Raw genomic sequence first — 17,024 nt, forward strand, 5'->3', positions numbered from 1 at the left:
TTGAAGAAGGCCACTTAAGAATCACTAGGAAACGGACAATTGTCAAACCTCAGTTTGCAACAAAACTTTGCAAGAAATGTTGGGTGTACAAACAAGCTCAAGATTTCTCTTAGGCTGTGAAACTTAGAAACTGAAGCATGCTGCAACCCATCTATTTTTTTGGTTTCTTTGCTTCCATAGTTTTCCAGTTCTTCAATCCCAGCACTTCGGTAGAGTCTGTTTAGTTATAGTTGCGTGAATGAATTGTTCTACATATTTTGGAATTCATCAAGAGTTTCAGAGAAATTCAGATTACAAATGAAGTCAGTAACAGTAACAGTAATAACGATAACAACAACAGTATTCCATGAAGAGTCTGCTATACACCTGTTTTAAAAGATCTGTAGACCTCTATTGATGTTTAATGTAAGGTGAGGACACTGCTTCAATCAGTTTACTCAAATCTAGCACTCTCTTATAAGATACCAAAAAAGCATCTTCATAACATAGAGATAAAAATGTCCCATTATGCGTTGCTGCAATTACCCCTCTCATGTGAAGAACAAGAAGAAGAGTTTGGATTTACATTCTCCCTTTCTCTCCTGTAGGAGACTCAAAGGGGCTTACAATCTCCTTGCCCTTCCCTCCTCACAACAAACACCCTGTGCGGTAGGTGGGGCTGAGAGAGCTCAGAAGAACTGTGACTAGCCTAAGGTCACCCAGCTGGCATGTGTGGGAGTGTACAGGCTAATCTGAATTCCCCAGATAAGCCTCCACAGCTCAGGTGACAGAGCGGAGAATCAAATCCGGTTCCTCCAGATTAGATACACGAGCTCTTAACGTCCTACGCCACTGAAGGTACCTCCAATCAGGGCTCCCCAAACTACGGCCCGGGGGCCAAATGTGGCCCCCTGAAGGCATTAATCCGGCCCGCCAGGCATGGCGGTGATGGCTCCATTCATGTGCAGTGGGGTCTCGAGGGAGAGGAGGAACCGGCCCCAACGGCCATTGATGTAGGGCTCGGGTCTGGTGGCGCGGGAGGGTTTCCCACTGGATTGTTGTGGTTGCAGTCGCTTGCCTGCCTTCAGGCCCCCCACAACCCGAGAATGGGGCTACCCACCTCTGCCCCTGCCAACAAGGCCAGCTGAAAGCAAACAGGGGGATCCCCACCCCCCACCCTGCGGGACTGGCTGGTAGGCTGCGAACGGGCCTCCGTGGCTTTGACTGTTGGGTCTGCTGGAGGGAAAACAGAGCTCTGGAGATACCCACGGCCTTCAGGGTCTGCCAGATCAGCTCCCTTGGGCTCCTGGGCTCCTTTCTCCCCAACCAGCCCATGCAACAAGGCAATGCCCACAGGTTCTCTTTTTCTGTGACTGGAGTTGCTGCTTTCTAAACATTGCTGATCACAGGCAGGAGACATATTTGTGGATATTACCTCTATGTAAGAGTAGCCAACCTCTAGGGGAGGCCTGGAGATATCCCAGAATTACAGTGGACCTCCAGGTGACAGAGATCAATTCCTAGAGAAAATGACTAATTTGGACGGTGGGCTCCCCACCCCAGACCCAGCCTTTCTCAGATTGCACCCCCAAATCTCCATGAATTTTCTGACCCAGAGCTGGAAACCTTACACGTGGCAATGCTGCTCTGCCCTTCCCTCTCGGCTACTCCATGTGTTGCTCTCAGGCTTTCTGTTCCGCCTCACTCCCATTGGCATCAGCCAGGCTGGCGAATCGCTCACTGGCTGCTAGGGAGGAAAGAACCCAGGAAGATACCTGATCCTGGGTTAGATGGAATGCTTCAGTGGGAAAGGTCTGCTTTTTTTTTTTACAGGGGAAGGTATTCCACAGCCTCCCCAACAATATTTGGAGCCCACCCTGTACTTGACATACTTTGGTCACTGTTCTAAATATAGACCACGACAGAAAGGCTGAAAGGTGAAATCAAACATTTTACAATCATCTGTGCATTGTTCATTGTTTTTTTTAGTCTGGCCCTCCAACAGTCTGAGGGACAGTGAACTGGCCCCCTGTTTAAAAAGTTTGGGGACCCCTGATGTAAATAGACAGGACTGGCAACTGTACATACTCTAGCATTCTCTGTGGAGGTCGCCGGCTGGTAAATGACCTACTGACGTAACCAAGAAAGTTCCTAGACTGCTGTGAATTCACAGAATGTGTAAGGCAGGGGTCCCCAAACTACGGCCCGGGGGCCAAATGTGGCCCCCTGAAGGCATTTATCCGGCCCGCCAGGCATGGTGGCGATGGCTCTATTCACGTGCAGATGGCTCTATTCACGTGCAGTGGTGGCTCAAGGGAGAGAAGGAATCAGCCCCTTTGGCGCAAGGGGCTCGCCCGTCCCACCACCAGCACGAAGGATCGAGGGAGCGAAGAGGGCGACTCCTCTTCAGTCGGCAGGGAGGGAAGCAAAGCGGGTGTGGATTTCCTGTTCCGGGATGCCCAGGACGGCCCTGAGGCTCGGGGTGGGGGAATGAGAACAAACATGCTTTTGAGAGGACAGGTGACTGTTGAGCCCCAGTCAGGGCAGGCTTTCTATCTCGAGGCCGGGGCAACAGATGTCGCGCTCCCCAAAACACATAGTCACCTACGACTGCTTGAGCGAACAGGGCACTGAATCCACCTGGATTCCCCAGCCCCGCGGCGCTTCCCGAGAACTGGCAGGGTCTCGCCATCTGCTTCTGCAGGGCTCGCATGGGAGGGTTTCCCACTGGGTTGTTGTGCTTGCAGTCGCTCGTCTGCCTTCAGGCCTCCCACAACCTGTGAATGGGGCCACACACCTCTGCTCAGAGTCCCTGCCAACAAGGCCAGTGGAAAGAAAGCAGGGTGATCCCCACCCTCCACCCTGCGGGACCGGCTGGTAGGCGGCGAACGGGTCTCCGTGGCTTTGACTATTGGGTCTGCTGGAGGGAAAACAGAGCTCTGGAGATACCCGCGGCCTTCGGGGTCTGCCAGATCGCCTCCCTTGGGCTCCTGGGCTCCTTTCTCCCCAACCAGCCCATGCAACAAGGCAATGCCCACAGGTCTGCTCTTTTTCTGTGACTGGAGTTGCTGCTTTCTAAACATTGCTGATCACAGGCAGGAGACATATTTGTGGATATTACCTCTATGTAAGAGTAGCCAACCTCTAGGAGAGGCCTGGAGATGTCCCAGAATTACAGCTGACCTCCAGGTGACAGAGATCAATTCCTAGAGAAAATGACTACTTTGGACGGTGGGCTCCCCACCCCAAACCCAGCCTTTCTCAGATTGCACCCCCAAATCTCCATGAATGTTCTGACCCAAAGTTGGAAACCTTACATGTGGCAATGCCTCATTCCTACCTTCCCTCTCAGCTACTCCATGTGTTGCTCTCAGGCTTTCTGTTCCGCCCCACTCCCATTGGCATCAGCCAGGCTGGCGAATCACTCACTGGCTGCTAGGGAGGAAAGAACCCAGGAAGATACCTGACCCTGGGTTAGATGGAATGCTTCATTGGGAAAGTTCTGCTTTTTTTTACAGGGGAAGGTATTCCACAGCCTCCCCAACAATATTTGGAGCCCACCCTGTACTTGACATACTTTGGTCACTGTTCTAAAAATAGACCATGACAGAAAGGCTGAAAGGTAAAATCAAACATTTTACAATCATTTGTGCATAGGAATTTATTAATAGTTTTTTTTAGTCCGGCCCTCGAACAGTCTGAGGGATAGTGAACTGGCCCCCTGTTTAAAAAGTTTGGGGACCCCTGGTGTAAGGGAAGTCTTTTTCACAGGATATTTTCATGAAGAGGGTATTGCATTTCTAATATATGCTGAAAGTTCACTAATTTTTCACTGTAATTATTGCTGGATTTTGTAATCTGCTGTGATGAAAAATGCAAACTAATAAGGACATAATAAATGAATAAAAATGAGAGTTGATAAATATGAGACTTGTCAACATGCTAGTGACATCTTTGCCCAAAACCTTTATAAAATACTGTATGGATAATTGTAAAAAGAAAGTTGGGTGAATTCATTTGCAGCCCTACCTTAATAGCATAGTTCTATTTTATTTGTTTTATGCCAAATAAAGGCTAAAAAAAAAGAATAACATAGTTCTAATAAAGATCTGCTTTCTGTTATAATATATTCTTCTCCCAGCAAAAAAAAATCATTTTGATTCCAAGCTGTCCATGCAACTAAAACACAAATCCCCACAGCTTCCATGAATAGACCACTAACAAATATTTTGACATTTTAATAACAGACTGACATGATACTCACAGAACAGTACTAATCAGCCTCCCAAATGAGTAGGGTTAAAAAGAAAGCATGTAAATGTCTTTCACTCCAACCCTCTACAAGTAAACCAGGAATATTTACAATAAACTAATCCACATCTCTGAGATCTACTATATATGACCCATCCTGCTTGCAAGTTGCCCACAATTGATTCCAATATGCAGCATATTGGCAACTGTTCCAGTGTCTCCATATTTTCCTACAACTTTCTACCTACTAGGACCTCCCAATTTCAGAATGGCAGTTGCATTTTCTCATAGTATTATGGCCACTGCTAATGTGTATTTATTTTCCCTCTCTCATGGCAGGCAGGCAGAACTGAGTATATCACTAGTAGTCATAGGGTTGAATGCTATGTATCTGTTCTCCTTCCAGTATAAGCAGCTATGATTCAGCAGAAACCGTATATTCGGTAAAACAAGGACTCTGCTTTGGAGGAAGCTTCTGCCGCTAGCAGGAGATGTAGTATTTAACTCACAGTCCTTTGGAAAAACATATTTCTGTGGCAGTGGCCAATGTTAGACTAGGACTTGCACCGGTAAATTTTCCTTGAGTCCAAGTATATGAAAGTCTGATTTTAAGAAACAAAATTTAATGGAATTAAATATATTTGAAAAAGTCTTACCTGCTGTGACTAAGTATTTATCAGGAACTGTGATATCACAAACATAGGGTTGCCTGGTTGTGGTTGCCATTGTAACTTGAGGAGTAGTGACCAACGCAGAAGTTGAAGATGATGCAGAAGAACGCAGAGTACTGCTGGTAATTGTAGAAAGACCTTTTGTGCTACTAGGAGTTGTGGCAGTAAAGACTGTCATGCTGGTAAACTCAATCACACTAGTTCTTGTTGGAATGACTGACTCTGTTGTCATAATCACAGATGAAGGAATCTCTTTAGACACAGATGACAACACCATGCCTGAAGATTCAGTAGGGGAAGGAGTAATGCTGCTTGCATCTGTGGCCAATGGTGGCATATTTGGGTTTGTAATAAAAATTGTTGTGGTAGCAGCCGCCTCAGAGGCAGAAGAAACCCAATTGTTAGTTGTAGCACCAGCATCCTCAGTTATAACAGTAGAGAAAAGGAGTGAAGATGTCAATACCGGGGTTGTCTGCAAAGAGGTGAACCATGAGGTCCTGTGTGTTTCATTCTCCGAGATATTGCTGGTGAAAACAGGTTCTGAGACAGAGCTGGACAGCACCAGTGTAGGAATGGTCTCATCAATGGCTAAGGGTGTTAACTTGAATTGGGAGGTAGCTTCTGAGGTAAAATAATTTTCTGATTCCATTAGTAAGACTGATGTTGGTTCCAGTAACACAGAGGAGTTCATACAGAAACTTGATGGCACTATGGGAGGACTCTGTGTGACTGGAACAAAAGATGAGTCTGAATAAAAAAATGTTTGCCATGAAACAGACTGGGAAGCCTCTGTGCTTGTGATATTAACAGTGGGGAGCTCAACTGATCCCCAGTTAGAAGAACTATCAAAAAGCACAGATGATGGATGGAATGTGGATGAAAGCTGAGGTAAAAATGTTGATAAATCACTTGGCATTATTAAGAAAGATGTGGCTTCAGATGATGACAAATATGACAAGCCATCTGGCTCAGAAGAAAAAGGCAATAATGAAAAACTGGACAAAATATCTAATGTAATGACTGGAGATTCTTCTGTTGGGAAACCCATAAGAGAAGTATCAAAGAAATGTGAGGGTTCTGATGGCATAAACCGAGGTGTTTCCTGTAGGTTTGAATTTTTGATTGTCATGGATGGAGTACCTACATCTTCAGTGAAGGTAGACTCAAAAGTAACTGAAGTGGCATGAAAGGGTAGTTCTTCAGAGACACGAGGTGTTGACATAATCATTTCAGTCACAGGATAGGATAAAATGATAAAAGTACTTTCTAATGGTATTACCTCAGAAGACTGACCATAGGAAACAGGAAATGATGTAAATATGTTTTTAAGGCTAGCGTCCACAATTCTTGATGTAGAGCCTTCTGTAAACTTTGAAGAGAATGAAACAACAGGCCTTGAGGGAAAGCTAGTATCGAAGACTTCTGGAGGAAGCTCCGGCACCTCATACAGATCACTGGCTGCTGATGTAAGTGGGGTAAAGCCTCTTGCTTCAGAGGAGAGGAATGATAATGTCTCAGCATAGTCGCCTGAACCCACATCGCTTTCCGATGGTTCCAGTGAAAAAACTGGCTCTGAAGAAACTGAAATGAAGTCACAGTATGAACATGAAGTATATGGTCTAGTGAAAGGCACTGGGCTTGTGAAGACACTGAAGAACTCAACTTGAGTTTGTCTTTCTGAATGGTCTGGCGAAACTTTTTCTGTACTGCTAGAAGATACATGGGAAAGCTCACGTGTAAACAATTTCTCATTAAAAGGACTATCAGCCAAAATGCTAGCTGAGAGAGTGGGCTGAAAAACAAATGGAAGATGAGTTGAGAACACAGCAGCTTCCACATCACTGGTCCAAACAGGAATATCTCTTGAAAAGTTCACAACAGATGAGCTCCTTTGACTAAGTGCTTCTGTTATACTACTGCTCATACTATAGTAGGCTTCAGTGTATATGTTAGTACTTCTTGCCAAAATGTCTGGCATGCTTTGGGCATGCTCATCTAGCTGTCTCATAAACTGAGGCAACTCTGCTGCAGTAGTATCAAAAAGCAAGTGTGTTGTGGAACTGGTGTAAAAGAGCGAACTGTCCTCTGCTTTTCCGGCTGTTCCATCTATTACCTTACTTGCCACGGAACGCAAGGAAAAAATATCTATATTAGTTGTGGACATAAGCAAGTCTCTGCTTGGAGTCAAAGTAACACCTGATGTGTCAAAGGGGTTCAAATGTGGAGGAGGAATATGGTGGATAGAAGCAGTCCTTTGGAAAGTTGCGTGCAGCATTTCTGTGTAATCTGGTGACAAGGAGAGGGCAGGTAATGAAGGCGCTAACAACACAGCTTGCAAATTTTCTTTTGTTGGCTTTGCTGGATAGGGACCTGAATGATAGCCCTCTGTAAAAGACTTCAATGAAGGAGTCCATTGTGCATTTGGAAACAAGCTAATAAATCTATCCTCACTTAAGACTGCCTCATTGCTTGTTAGTGAAATATCCAACACTGGTACAGTTTGTCCAGCGGAGACTCTCTTTGTTTCTTCATGGTCCAATGGGAGGCCTCCACCTCAGGAGAGGAGATGTTACAAAGTGTGTGTGACCAGTCCACCTCAGGAAACTACCACTCCATTTGGCTCTTGTAGGTATCCACCATTGTGCTTGTTGTTAAGGCTGTGCCCACAGTGCTTTGACTTGGCAAAAGGGAGGAAATGTTCTGTCGCTCCAAAGGTAATTCATCTATTTAAAAAAAAAGAAAAATAAGGTAATTATGGTATTTTAAAAAGTGAGTAATAACAACACTGAAATCTTATTACCATCTACAGTTCCAAAGTTCGGTAAGCTGAATATGCAAAATACAAATTAGTAAAGGCAGAAATTAATTTCTAAAATTCATGATTTTGCAAGATTTCTATCTTTTTTTTTTAGATTCAGAGACCTTTATTAGGCATGTAAGATTTCTATCTTTAAACAACCATTTCAACAAATGACCCTTTCTGCCACAGAATTCTTTAATAGATTTTAACCATGGTCCAGATGCAAAAACAAGTCAGCAATAATTATTCAAAACCCAAAGATCTATTTTAGGACATTAGGGCAGTAACACTTCATATTAATGCAAAAGATGATCCTACAATTCATAAAGCCAGCAAAATAAAAAAAAAATCTGTGCTATTCAATCTGTTGAAAACAACTGCACATCATCTTCAAAGCCTAGGTTTTTACTGGGGAGCATTTATGATTTTTGGCATTAGTTGTATGTGATGTCAACATGCAAGAAGCCAAATGTTACGGGAAGAACAAGCACAACTTCAACTGGGATCACAAATATAAGTTCTAAAAATATCCCAAGATCTGATGCTCACTTTGGTTAAGACAACTACTTTTTGAGATTTCAGAGCTCCCTTTCTTTACTACATTAATTGAAATGTCCAATCAACAATTTGTCTACATTTAGTTGAAGGGTTTAAAAATATAGAATCAGATTTGGAAGAGGCTAAGTATGTACTTGGAGACTAGTCTATGTTCCTGATTACTTGGAAGTAGGTTCCAATTGGCTCAACAGAATTCATTTGCAAATAAGGAAGCACACCCTAACATTTGTGAAAGGGGCAAGATAAGATCTGAGTAGAGATTGTACAGAGATGATAATAACCACATTGCTATTTGTAAATATGTAAAAACTGTGAAACTGTCTTCTTGCAGCTTCACAGACTGCATTAAGATAAAACTTCCACTTATACTTACAATCCAGTAATCTTCTTATAATTCTTTTTACTGGCGCAGACTCTTAACCTCAGTCTTAACTCAGTCAAGGAACACAACCCCCACTACTCTTGACTGAACCTCAAAACGGTCCATTGGTAGACTTACCCTGAAGGGGCCTTCTCCTGGACGGCGACGAGGGCATCCTGATTGGGTGATTCCTAGCTCATTCTCAGGGAGGCAGGACCTATTTTTGTTGTCACTTCCTGAGGAGGGCTTAATCACCCTTCCTGGATCCAGTATTTGGAGTAACGGAGTAGTATAGTGCAAGATCTCAAACATTTATGAAAAGGAAAACATTAGGAAGTAACAACATATAACGTCTGATAACTGAGGGCAACAAGCCTAAAAAAACATGTGCTCTCTAACTATTTTCCTAGTTCATAATAGGACTAGTGTGTGGATTTAGCGTGAGCGCTCATTTATTCTTTGAGTACTGTTATGCGGTGAATTGATCTTGTTGGGAGGGGCCAGGATGCCACCGTCGATACGCCCGATCCAGGAGAAGGCCCTTCAGGGTGTTTAAGAAGTCTACCAATGGACTGTTCTCCTGGATGCCATGAGGCTCGGGCGCATCCTGATTGGGACAGCCTCCCAGAGCAGTTAATCCCCTAACGGGTGGGGGTGGATCATTCACCCGATATATGTGTTCTAACACTCGGTGGCCGAAAGCCGTCTTCGTTGTCGGCCTTGGATTATGTAGTCTATAGTGTTTGTTGACAGATAATGGCGTCGAGGAGGACCATGTAGCTGCTTTGCAGATGTCCTCTACTCGGAATTTGGCAGCATCCCTGAATACGGCGCTATTTACTGCTTGGCGCTTCTGGTGGAGTGTGCCGTAATTCCTGGGGGAACGGAATGTTGGGCGATTTGTAGGCTTACGGTGATGCAGAGTTCTGATGTTAGGAGCTGATGGCAGCTCTGGACATCTAGGGCTCCTGGAATTAGGAGCTGAGATGTTGATGAATACGCACTCGGTCTTTCTGATGTATCCCTCTGTCAATGCCGAGATAATGTATGCCTTGAGAGGATTCTATTCTACTGATGTCTAAAGTGTGTACCCAGAGGATCTCCTTTGGGTGTTTTGAAGCCTTGGGAAAAGAAGAGATGGCTGGAAGCGTAATTTCTTTGTCCTAAGGTGAGAAAGAAGGGATCCCACTTTTGGGATAAAAAAAAGTTGGAGTCTAGCCCGCATGCAATTTTCCTACCCTTGTTTTTTTATGGAAAATGCAAGAGTTGAGAGTTTTATAGACATGAGCCCGGAGACTCCAAGTAGACCCTTCTTGCTGAGGTGATGGCATTATTAGGAAAAGAAGTTTCATCCTGAGACATCTCAGGGGCACCACGTCTGAATCGGGTTTGAATGGATGTTTTGTTGTTAGATGCGTTGAGCGCGGTGTATTAGTTTCCACGAGGCGATGAACACTTACGGAGGTTAGGAGTCTGGTGCACTCCTTTTTTAGGAATTTGAGGATGTCTCTGGGTGTTGAGAGGCAGTGACACCCTTGCTAGACGATTAATCCAGACCGTGGATAGGGGCGGCTATCTGTCTTTTGAGAGTAGCGCTTCTGGAGGGCCTTTATCGGCTCCACCTCTTGTAGAAGCGATTAGGACTTAGGAGACCTTATACGGGGCGAATGGGATCGGTGTGGTTTTTATTTGCCCACTCCTAAGGTGAAGTTGATCTCCGCGAAGAGTCATAGCTATCTTGGAGAGTGGATTATGGACTACGGGCAGGCAATGATGCTGGTGTTAATCACCTTCTGGGAGTATCCCTTCCTCTCTCTAGGAGCCGCATGCGTTCAAGTGCCATGCATCACGTGTAGAGGCCAGAACCATTCTGGGATTCTGATGGAAGATTAGCGCCAATGATAGCATGTCTGGAGGAGGTGTTGGGAGGCGAAGTGGAGGTATAACAGACAGTTGTAGAGATGGGCCGAAAAACCATGAATTCTTCTTGGCCACCATGGGGCTACCAGTATGACTCTCTGCCTTCTCCTTCCAGATCTTTCTCAGGAGCTTGGGAAGGAGCCGGGTTACCAGTGGGAAGGCATACATCAGGCCCGAAAGGCCATAGAGGAATTGTAGTCAGGGCGATCCCGTGGCCGCTGCGCTGGGATGAGTATGAGCATATCTGGTCAGGAGGCGTCGGTAGTTGATGATTTTTGTTTGTGATGCGAACAAGGTCTACCTGGGAAGTCCCAGAATTGGCTATGGGCATATTTGCAGGAAGATTAATGACGGGTGCTTAGTCTCCATTCAGGCTTCCGAGATGGTTTGGCGACTCCATGCCAGTCGGCCCTCGACGATACGAGGGTGCCAGGCTATTGATATGTTCTGCTGAGGAAAGCGATCTGAGGTGTCTCTCTGCCCAGGTCAGAATGTTGACGGAAGACTCCCTCGATGCTTAGCTAAGGGCGGACCTCGATCCCCTTGATTGTTGAGGTGAGCCTTGGCTGCCAACACTTACGTCTGCATCCCTGAAACTCAGGACGTGGGTGGACCGTGGGCGTGGTGTTAGAAAGTGCTGTTGAAGCGCGCGAAGCTCGAATGGCCTACCATCTCCAGGAAGGAGTTGATGGGAAGAACGTGCTTGGCTGAAGCTGGCCGGGACTCCATAGGCCCTGGGCTACACTGAGTCTCTGAGGGAGGCTCCCCATCCCGAAGGCTGGCATCTGTGAATATCTGCACTTTGTTGGTCTTGAAGATACACCTTGCCTGTGGATAAGTTCTTGAGCTGCACAGGGACCACCAGGATGAGGCTGTGTTTGACTTGTGTCGAGAGGATTACTGTTTTCTCTTTCTCTGCATGATGTCCCACTGATACGGTCTCAGGAACCTCTGGAGTGTCCGTGCATGGATTCGTAGTCTACCCCTTTCAGAGCTTATATACCCTCCATGATGGAGATGAAGAGGCCCATCAGCTTTGCTAGTTGTAGCAAGGCTACTCTCCTGGCCTTTGATAGAAAGATGTCAGCTTAGCCTTTTGGATTTTTGAGGGAGCCTTTGAGGTGTAAGGTATGGTAAGAGAGCGTTGGCACAGGTGTGGCATCGTTGGCTCCCAGGTGTCTCCCATGCATGTCTCTTTGGGGTCAGCGAACTTTTTTGCAAGATTGGACCCAAGAAACCCGTCTGGAAGACAGGTGTTATTCTCATCCACCGAGGGTCCACGCCCTCCACCCCGCCCGTTCCTCTGGAAGTTGAAGAAGCGAATGAGGATGTATTCGTCCAGGTAGGGTGAGTACGTAGATACCCTGTTCCCTTAGAGGCAGTGATAGGTCTGCGAAGAAAAGGACCTTTGTAGGAAAACTCTTTGGGGCTGTGTCATGGCGAGTCCAAAGGGAAAAGAGCCGGTGCACTGGAAATGTTGATCCTCTACTGCGAAACCCTCAGGAAGCAAAGGCGTGTAGTCAGAGGGGTTGATGGAGCACGTGGCATTTTTAGATAGAGGCCTCGGTGAGAGATCCAGTGATGTTAGAGTGATCTCCTGAATTGAGAGGTTTTCCACAATGAGACCTGGGAGGGTTTCCATTTTGAGGCAGCGTAGCGGATAAGCCCTCCTGTTGGCGCTACCTCTCAGGTTTAGGATGGCTCGCCACTCCCGTTTCTTTTAGGGACAGTACCAAAGAAATGGGGAGTAGACTCCGCAAAGAGATGTTCCTGACCACTGAGGTGACCACCAGCTCGATGGCTTGGATCCGAGAAGGAGGTGTTGGATTGCCTGTTGTGTTACCTTGGAGCTCTTTTTTGAAGATTTCCTTAAAGGTGGGGAAGGCTTGAAATCTGGGTTTTGGAATTCTGAAAGGAATTCTATTAGGTAGCAGGTGGTGACCACCTTCTTGGGGTCCATAGGTCGACATTTAGGGAGCTCCAACCAGCTCAGGGTGGGAATCTTTGCAGCTCTGAGGCGCCCGACCGGGAGAAGCTTGGCTTTGTCAGGATCCGGTTTGGAAACGGTCAGGTTGGGAAGGATTTGGCTCCCCTACCTGGTCTGAAGTTGGAGAGTCACGAAAGGAGGACCCTGGTTGTTATTCATGTTGCTGTTGTTTATGAGTTGTTGTTGGGACGACCTGCGTGAGGGTATAGGAGTTAGACCTATCACCGGCCAGATCTCCTGGGTGTCTTGCAGCGCCTAGGGTATGCGCTTGTGACCTAAAATGTGGTGTACAGGACTTCTATGGAAGGGATCCCCTGGTCTGCTCCTGACATATTTTGGCATAGTTCTTTCCTATGGCTTCCCTTGAGTCTCAACCAGGACAGCATCCAGATCCCCTTGCCGAAGAGTCTGGATCCACTTGATGAGGTCATGGGTGGGAGACTACTGATTTTGAAGTGCAAATCCGGCTTATTGCAGGCCTTGAGCCAGGCTTGTCTCCTTACTAGCTACCCCCCCCTAGAGGCTGTGGGACTCTGGGAAGTTTAAGAGGTGAAGAAGCGTCCAAATTGAGAGTCAGCCCATGAAAGTGGAGATTCTGCCTGATAGCATTCCTCTCCATGCCTTCCTAATTCCTATGTGTTCTGGGGGGAATGATGGCAAGTGATTCGCTCTGGCTCATATGAGTGGCCGAGCTCTCCCAGCTTTCATGAGTGGCAGAAGGATCGCGCGAGGTGTCCTAAGAATTATAGCTAACTCGATCGTGCATCCTCTTTGAGTGTAACCTCCTCCTTTTTTATCAAAGGGGTCTTTTAGGGATGCCCTCACCGCTTTTTTGGTGACTAGGCCTCCCTGACTGGACTGCCAAGCACTACTGGGGCGTCCACTAAGGAGGAGTTTGTATGGTGGCATGTCACGTGGTCTGGGAGTCACGTGCAAAAGAGTTTTTTGAGAAGTGATGGGTAGCTCTTGTTGACGAAGCTGTCCAAATGGAGCCCATTCTTTTTTCATCCTCTTTTCGGAAGTATTCTGGGAGAGAGGGAAAGGCCCTGAGGGGTCTCCCTCCAGAATGTGGAAAGATTTCTTTCCTTCCCTTTAGATGCATGCCTTTTACTGGCTTCTTTTTGGATCCGGCTGGGGCTGATGGAGGGGTCCTCCAGCGTCCTGGCTCGCCTCCGATGTAGTTGGAGTGCCGAGATAGTGCTTGGATTATCACTTTTAGCAGGCAAGGTCTTCCCTGTTTAGAAAAATCTTTTACATGAATCGTTAAGGTTCGAAGCGGGAGTTTCCACCTCACCTCTCTGAGGAAATGCTCTGAAGTGAGGCTCTAACCCTTCCCCATCACTACTGTCCTCGTCTATATTGAGTGGGTCTCTATAATTAGAGGAGGAGGGGAGAGGGCTGATGGACCTAGAAGAAGAACTGGATATGTTGTGTTAGCTTCTGTGTGTCTATCCCTATGAGTGGGATCTCTGGCACCCCTCTACTGAAAGAGCTTTTTTTTGTTTCTGCTTTTGTTTCTGTTTTTTCTTATCGTGATCTAAAATTTCCTGTCTCATCTTTTTTGTAAAGAGTTCCATAAGGAGTTCTGGAGAGGCATTGGCCCAGGAACTCATATCTGTGAGAGAAACAATTCTAGAGGGATGTCCCCCTTTGCCTGGGCCGAGATCTGCTGGGCCGGGTCTGGAGCTCAAGAGTCGTTAAGTTTCCCTCTTGGTTGTAGTTGAGTCCTCCCGCCCTCACCTCCCTGCAAGGAGGAGCAGAGGAACCAGCTTTCTCTGCCTGACTCCTCCATTTGGCTCGGGGGGGGGTGTGGGGGAAGATTGCAGAGCTTCTCATCAGGCGCATCCCTGAGTAAGGGCGCTTGGTGCTCTGTGGTGGGAGGGCAACAGGGCCTCCTGCCTCCTCCCTTTGGCCGCTTACTTGCCGCTTGGCCGGGGCCGTTTTCGCTTTCGCGCCTGGGGCCGCTTTCGTTTTTGCGCCTTTTTTCCGCTCCGGGGGAGGCGGGGGTAAAGGCGCCGGTGGGTTCTCCTCGATTGCGGTCGAGTTAGGGGCTTGGGAGCAAGACCCCGTGGCGGCGTCGGTGGAGCCGCGACGTTGCGTCCCGGAACGGGTGGCAGCGCGGGTCCCTTCTGCCGCAAACCTTCCGAAGGCCTCTCGCGGCGGAGAAAAAGAACGCAGGGAGGCCATTAGGCCTATGCGGGAATTAGTCTCTCCCTTGAGAATTTGGGCTGAAGGGGGGGGAACAGTACAACACTTACACTTACTGATGAGAAGACAGGAGTAGACAGATTGAGAAGGAAAAATGTTTGTTTGCCTGAGGGGCTTGGAGCACTGGACAAGCCCTACACTCCCTATCTAGGCAGGAACAATACTGGATCCAGGAAGGGTGATTAAGCCCTCCTTAGGAAGTGAGAACAAAAATAGGTCCTGCCTCCCTGAGAATGAGCTAGGAATCACCCAATCAGGATGCCCGAGCCTCGCCTCCAGGAGAATGTTCTAACCCTCAGTTTAGCTGCAAATTATCCACTTCTAACCCTTGAAGTTTAGAAACCTATAAACACAAGACATTTTTCCAATCTTAACGCTTCAGCTAATTTAATTAAGATGACACCTGTTTGAAACAAATGAAGTTTTTTAGGGTAGCTTGCTTCAAACAAAATATCTGGTTGGTACAACGCATGCTTATTGATCCATTTCTTCTCTTCAACAATTTTTTTTCGAATTTAGTTAATATTCACTGCTAATCTGCTAACTAAATATATGGTACAGAAATGATGTGTTAGATCCAGAAGCTATTTTGCACCAACAGAAAAGAGGGAGCAATTTGCTCAGATTCCCCCTCCCACTTCAGACCCTCAATCTGATCTTCTTGCTATTTTTCAGGGGGGGGGGGCTCATTAAAATCATGTTGTATAGAAATAAATGGCTTTGGTTAGCAGAAAGTAACTACTGGATCCAATCCAAAGTGCTTTTCCACTACCCTGTTTCCCCGAATATAAGACATCCCCGGAAAATAAGACGTAGTAGAGGTTTTGCTGAAGTGCGAAATATAAAGCGTCCCCCAAAAGTAAGACGTAGCAAAGTTTTTGTTTGGAAGCATGCCTAACGAACAGAATACAGAAGTATAAGACATCCCCTGAAAATAAGACATAGCGCATCTTTGGGAGCAAAAATTAATATAAGACACTGTCTTATATTCAGGGAAACATGGTATCTTGTGATCTTGTTGAAAACATCATTTTAGAAGGTGGGCCATCATTCACTATATATATTTCTACACGTGCAGATATAATACATGCAAAAAGTGATCACAAGTACTACCAGCATCAATTTCTAAGGTTCTGGCAACACTATTTTCCTAGTAGCCACCATTAAGATAATACAACATGCATGATCACTAGTTTCACATATGACATGCCATGCATTCAGAAAATCAGCACTGCTTATGATGACATAACATGGCTCCCATTTTGTGAAATGGCCTATCAGATAAGGTCAAGAAGGTTCGTACAGGTCCATTATTTTGCAGTATGTGTAAAGCAGAATTGTTCAGATGGGCACAATGGGGTGTGATAAAATGGACCGATGCAACAGATCACTTTTTATGCTGAGAATTTTTTAGAGACTTTCCTTCTGGTACCACACTGTCTACTGAATATATTACACAGTTTTCACTTCATTCTCCTCTAATAGCGTGATCCAATTTTATTGCATTGCTTACTGTATGTATTTTACTGGGTTTTAGTGCAGTGTTTTTACAATTCTATAATTCACCTTGTGTCTCAGCAAGAACGGCAGATAATAAATGAGGTAAAGTTCAAAATTCACTCTCTAATGCCTCCCTGCTCCTTTGAGGAGCTAGCCAAGAGCAAAACATTGTACCCTAGCATGTGCCCCCCCCCCCACCACCACCATTCCTTCCTTCTGCTCCTACAGGACACAACTTTAATACCTACCACAGTGTGGCAACAGCCATTAACAAATGTATGGGGGGGGGTCTTCTGTAGACCCAAAAAAGGCTGCTGGATTGAGCCCTATATCCTGCCAAAGAGAGGAAATATGTTAAACTAATGGCAATCATAATTGTTTCAATGTTATCCCTTAAAAAGCTAGCTTTCATGGGGATGTCCCAGAAGAATTGTCTAAAAAAAACAGTTTGGGCAAAATTTCAGAAATGTTTCTTACAATCTTTGTTCTTCATTCAATAATCAATCAGTATGGGATATATTTATCAAGTTTTTCTCTTAAAGGAACCATGAATGTTTCCAACAGAATCATTGAAATCCGGTATTTACTGTAACATTACTGAATGTCACATAATTTCAGAAGGACTCTGATGGGGGTAAAAGGGAAGAAATGTGAGCCGTGGGAAGGAGGTTCACAGACGTGAGAACCACAAGGTGAGTTATGTAGCTGTGCTGGATGCATGAAGTAATTGCTCTGAATACTCTACAAGCTATTTCCCTCCCTGTCGTCCGCCCTGCAGAGAGCTGCTTC

General features: G+C 45.9%; 1 protein-coding gene across 2 annotated transcripts in view; it reads right to left on the reverse strand.

The window, feature by feature from the left end:
* KIAA1549 (KIAA1549 ortholog) overlaps positions 1–17,024 on the reverse strand; it is a 147,475-nt gene that overhangs the window by 69,128 nt on the left and 61,323 nt on the right. For both annotated transcript variants that reach the window (XM_048500175.1, XM_048500176.1), the window contains exon 2: positions 4,887–7,624. In XM_048500175.1, the coding sequence (XP_048356132.1) occupies positions 4,887–7,176 (2,290 nt within the window). In that variant the 5' untranslated portion in view covers positions 7,177–7,624. The remainder of the gene's footprint in view (positions 1–4,886; positions 7,625–17,024) is intronic.

This window comes from Sphaerodactylus townsendi, linkage group LG06 (assembly GCF_021028975.2).
Source record: "Sphaerodactylus townsendi isolate TG3544 linkage group LG06, MPM_Stown_v2.3, whole genome shotgun sequence".
Classification (NCBI taxonomy): Eukaryota; Metazoa; Chordata; class Lepidosauria; order Squamata; family Sphaerodactylidae; genus Sphaerodactylus; species Sphaerodactylus townsendi.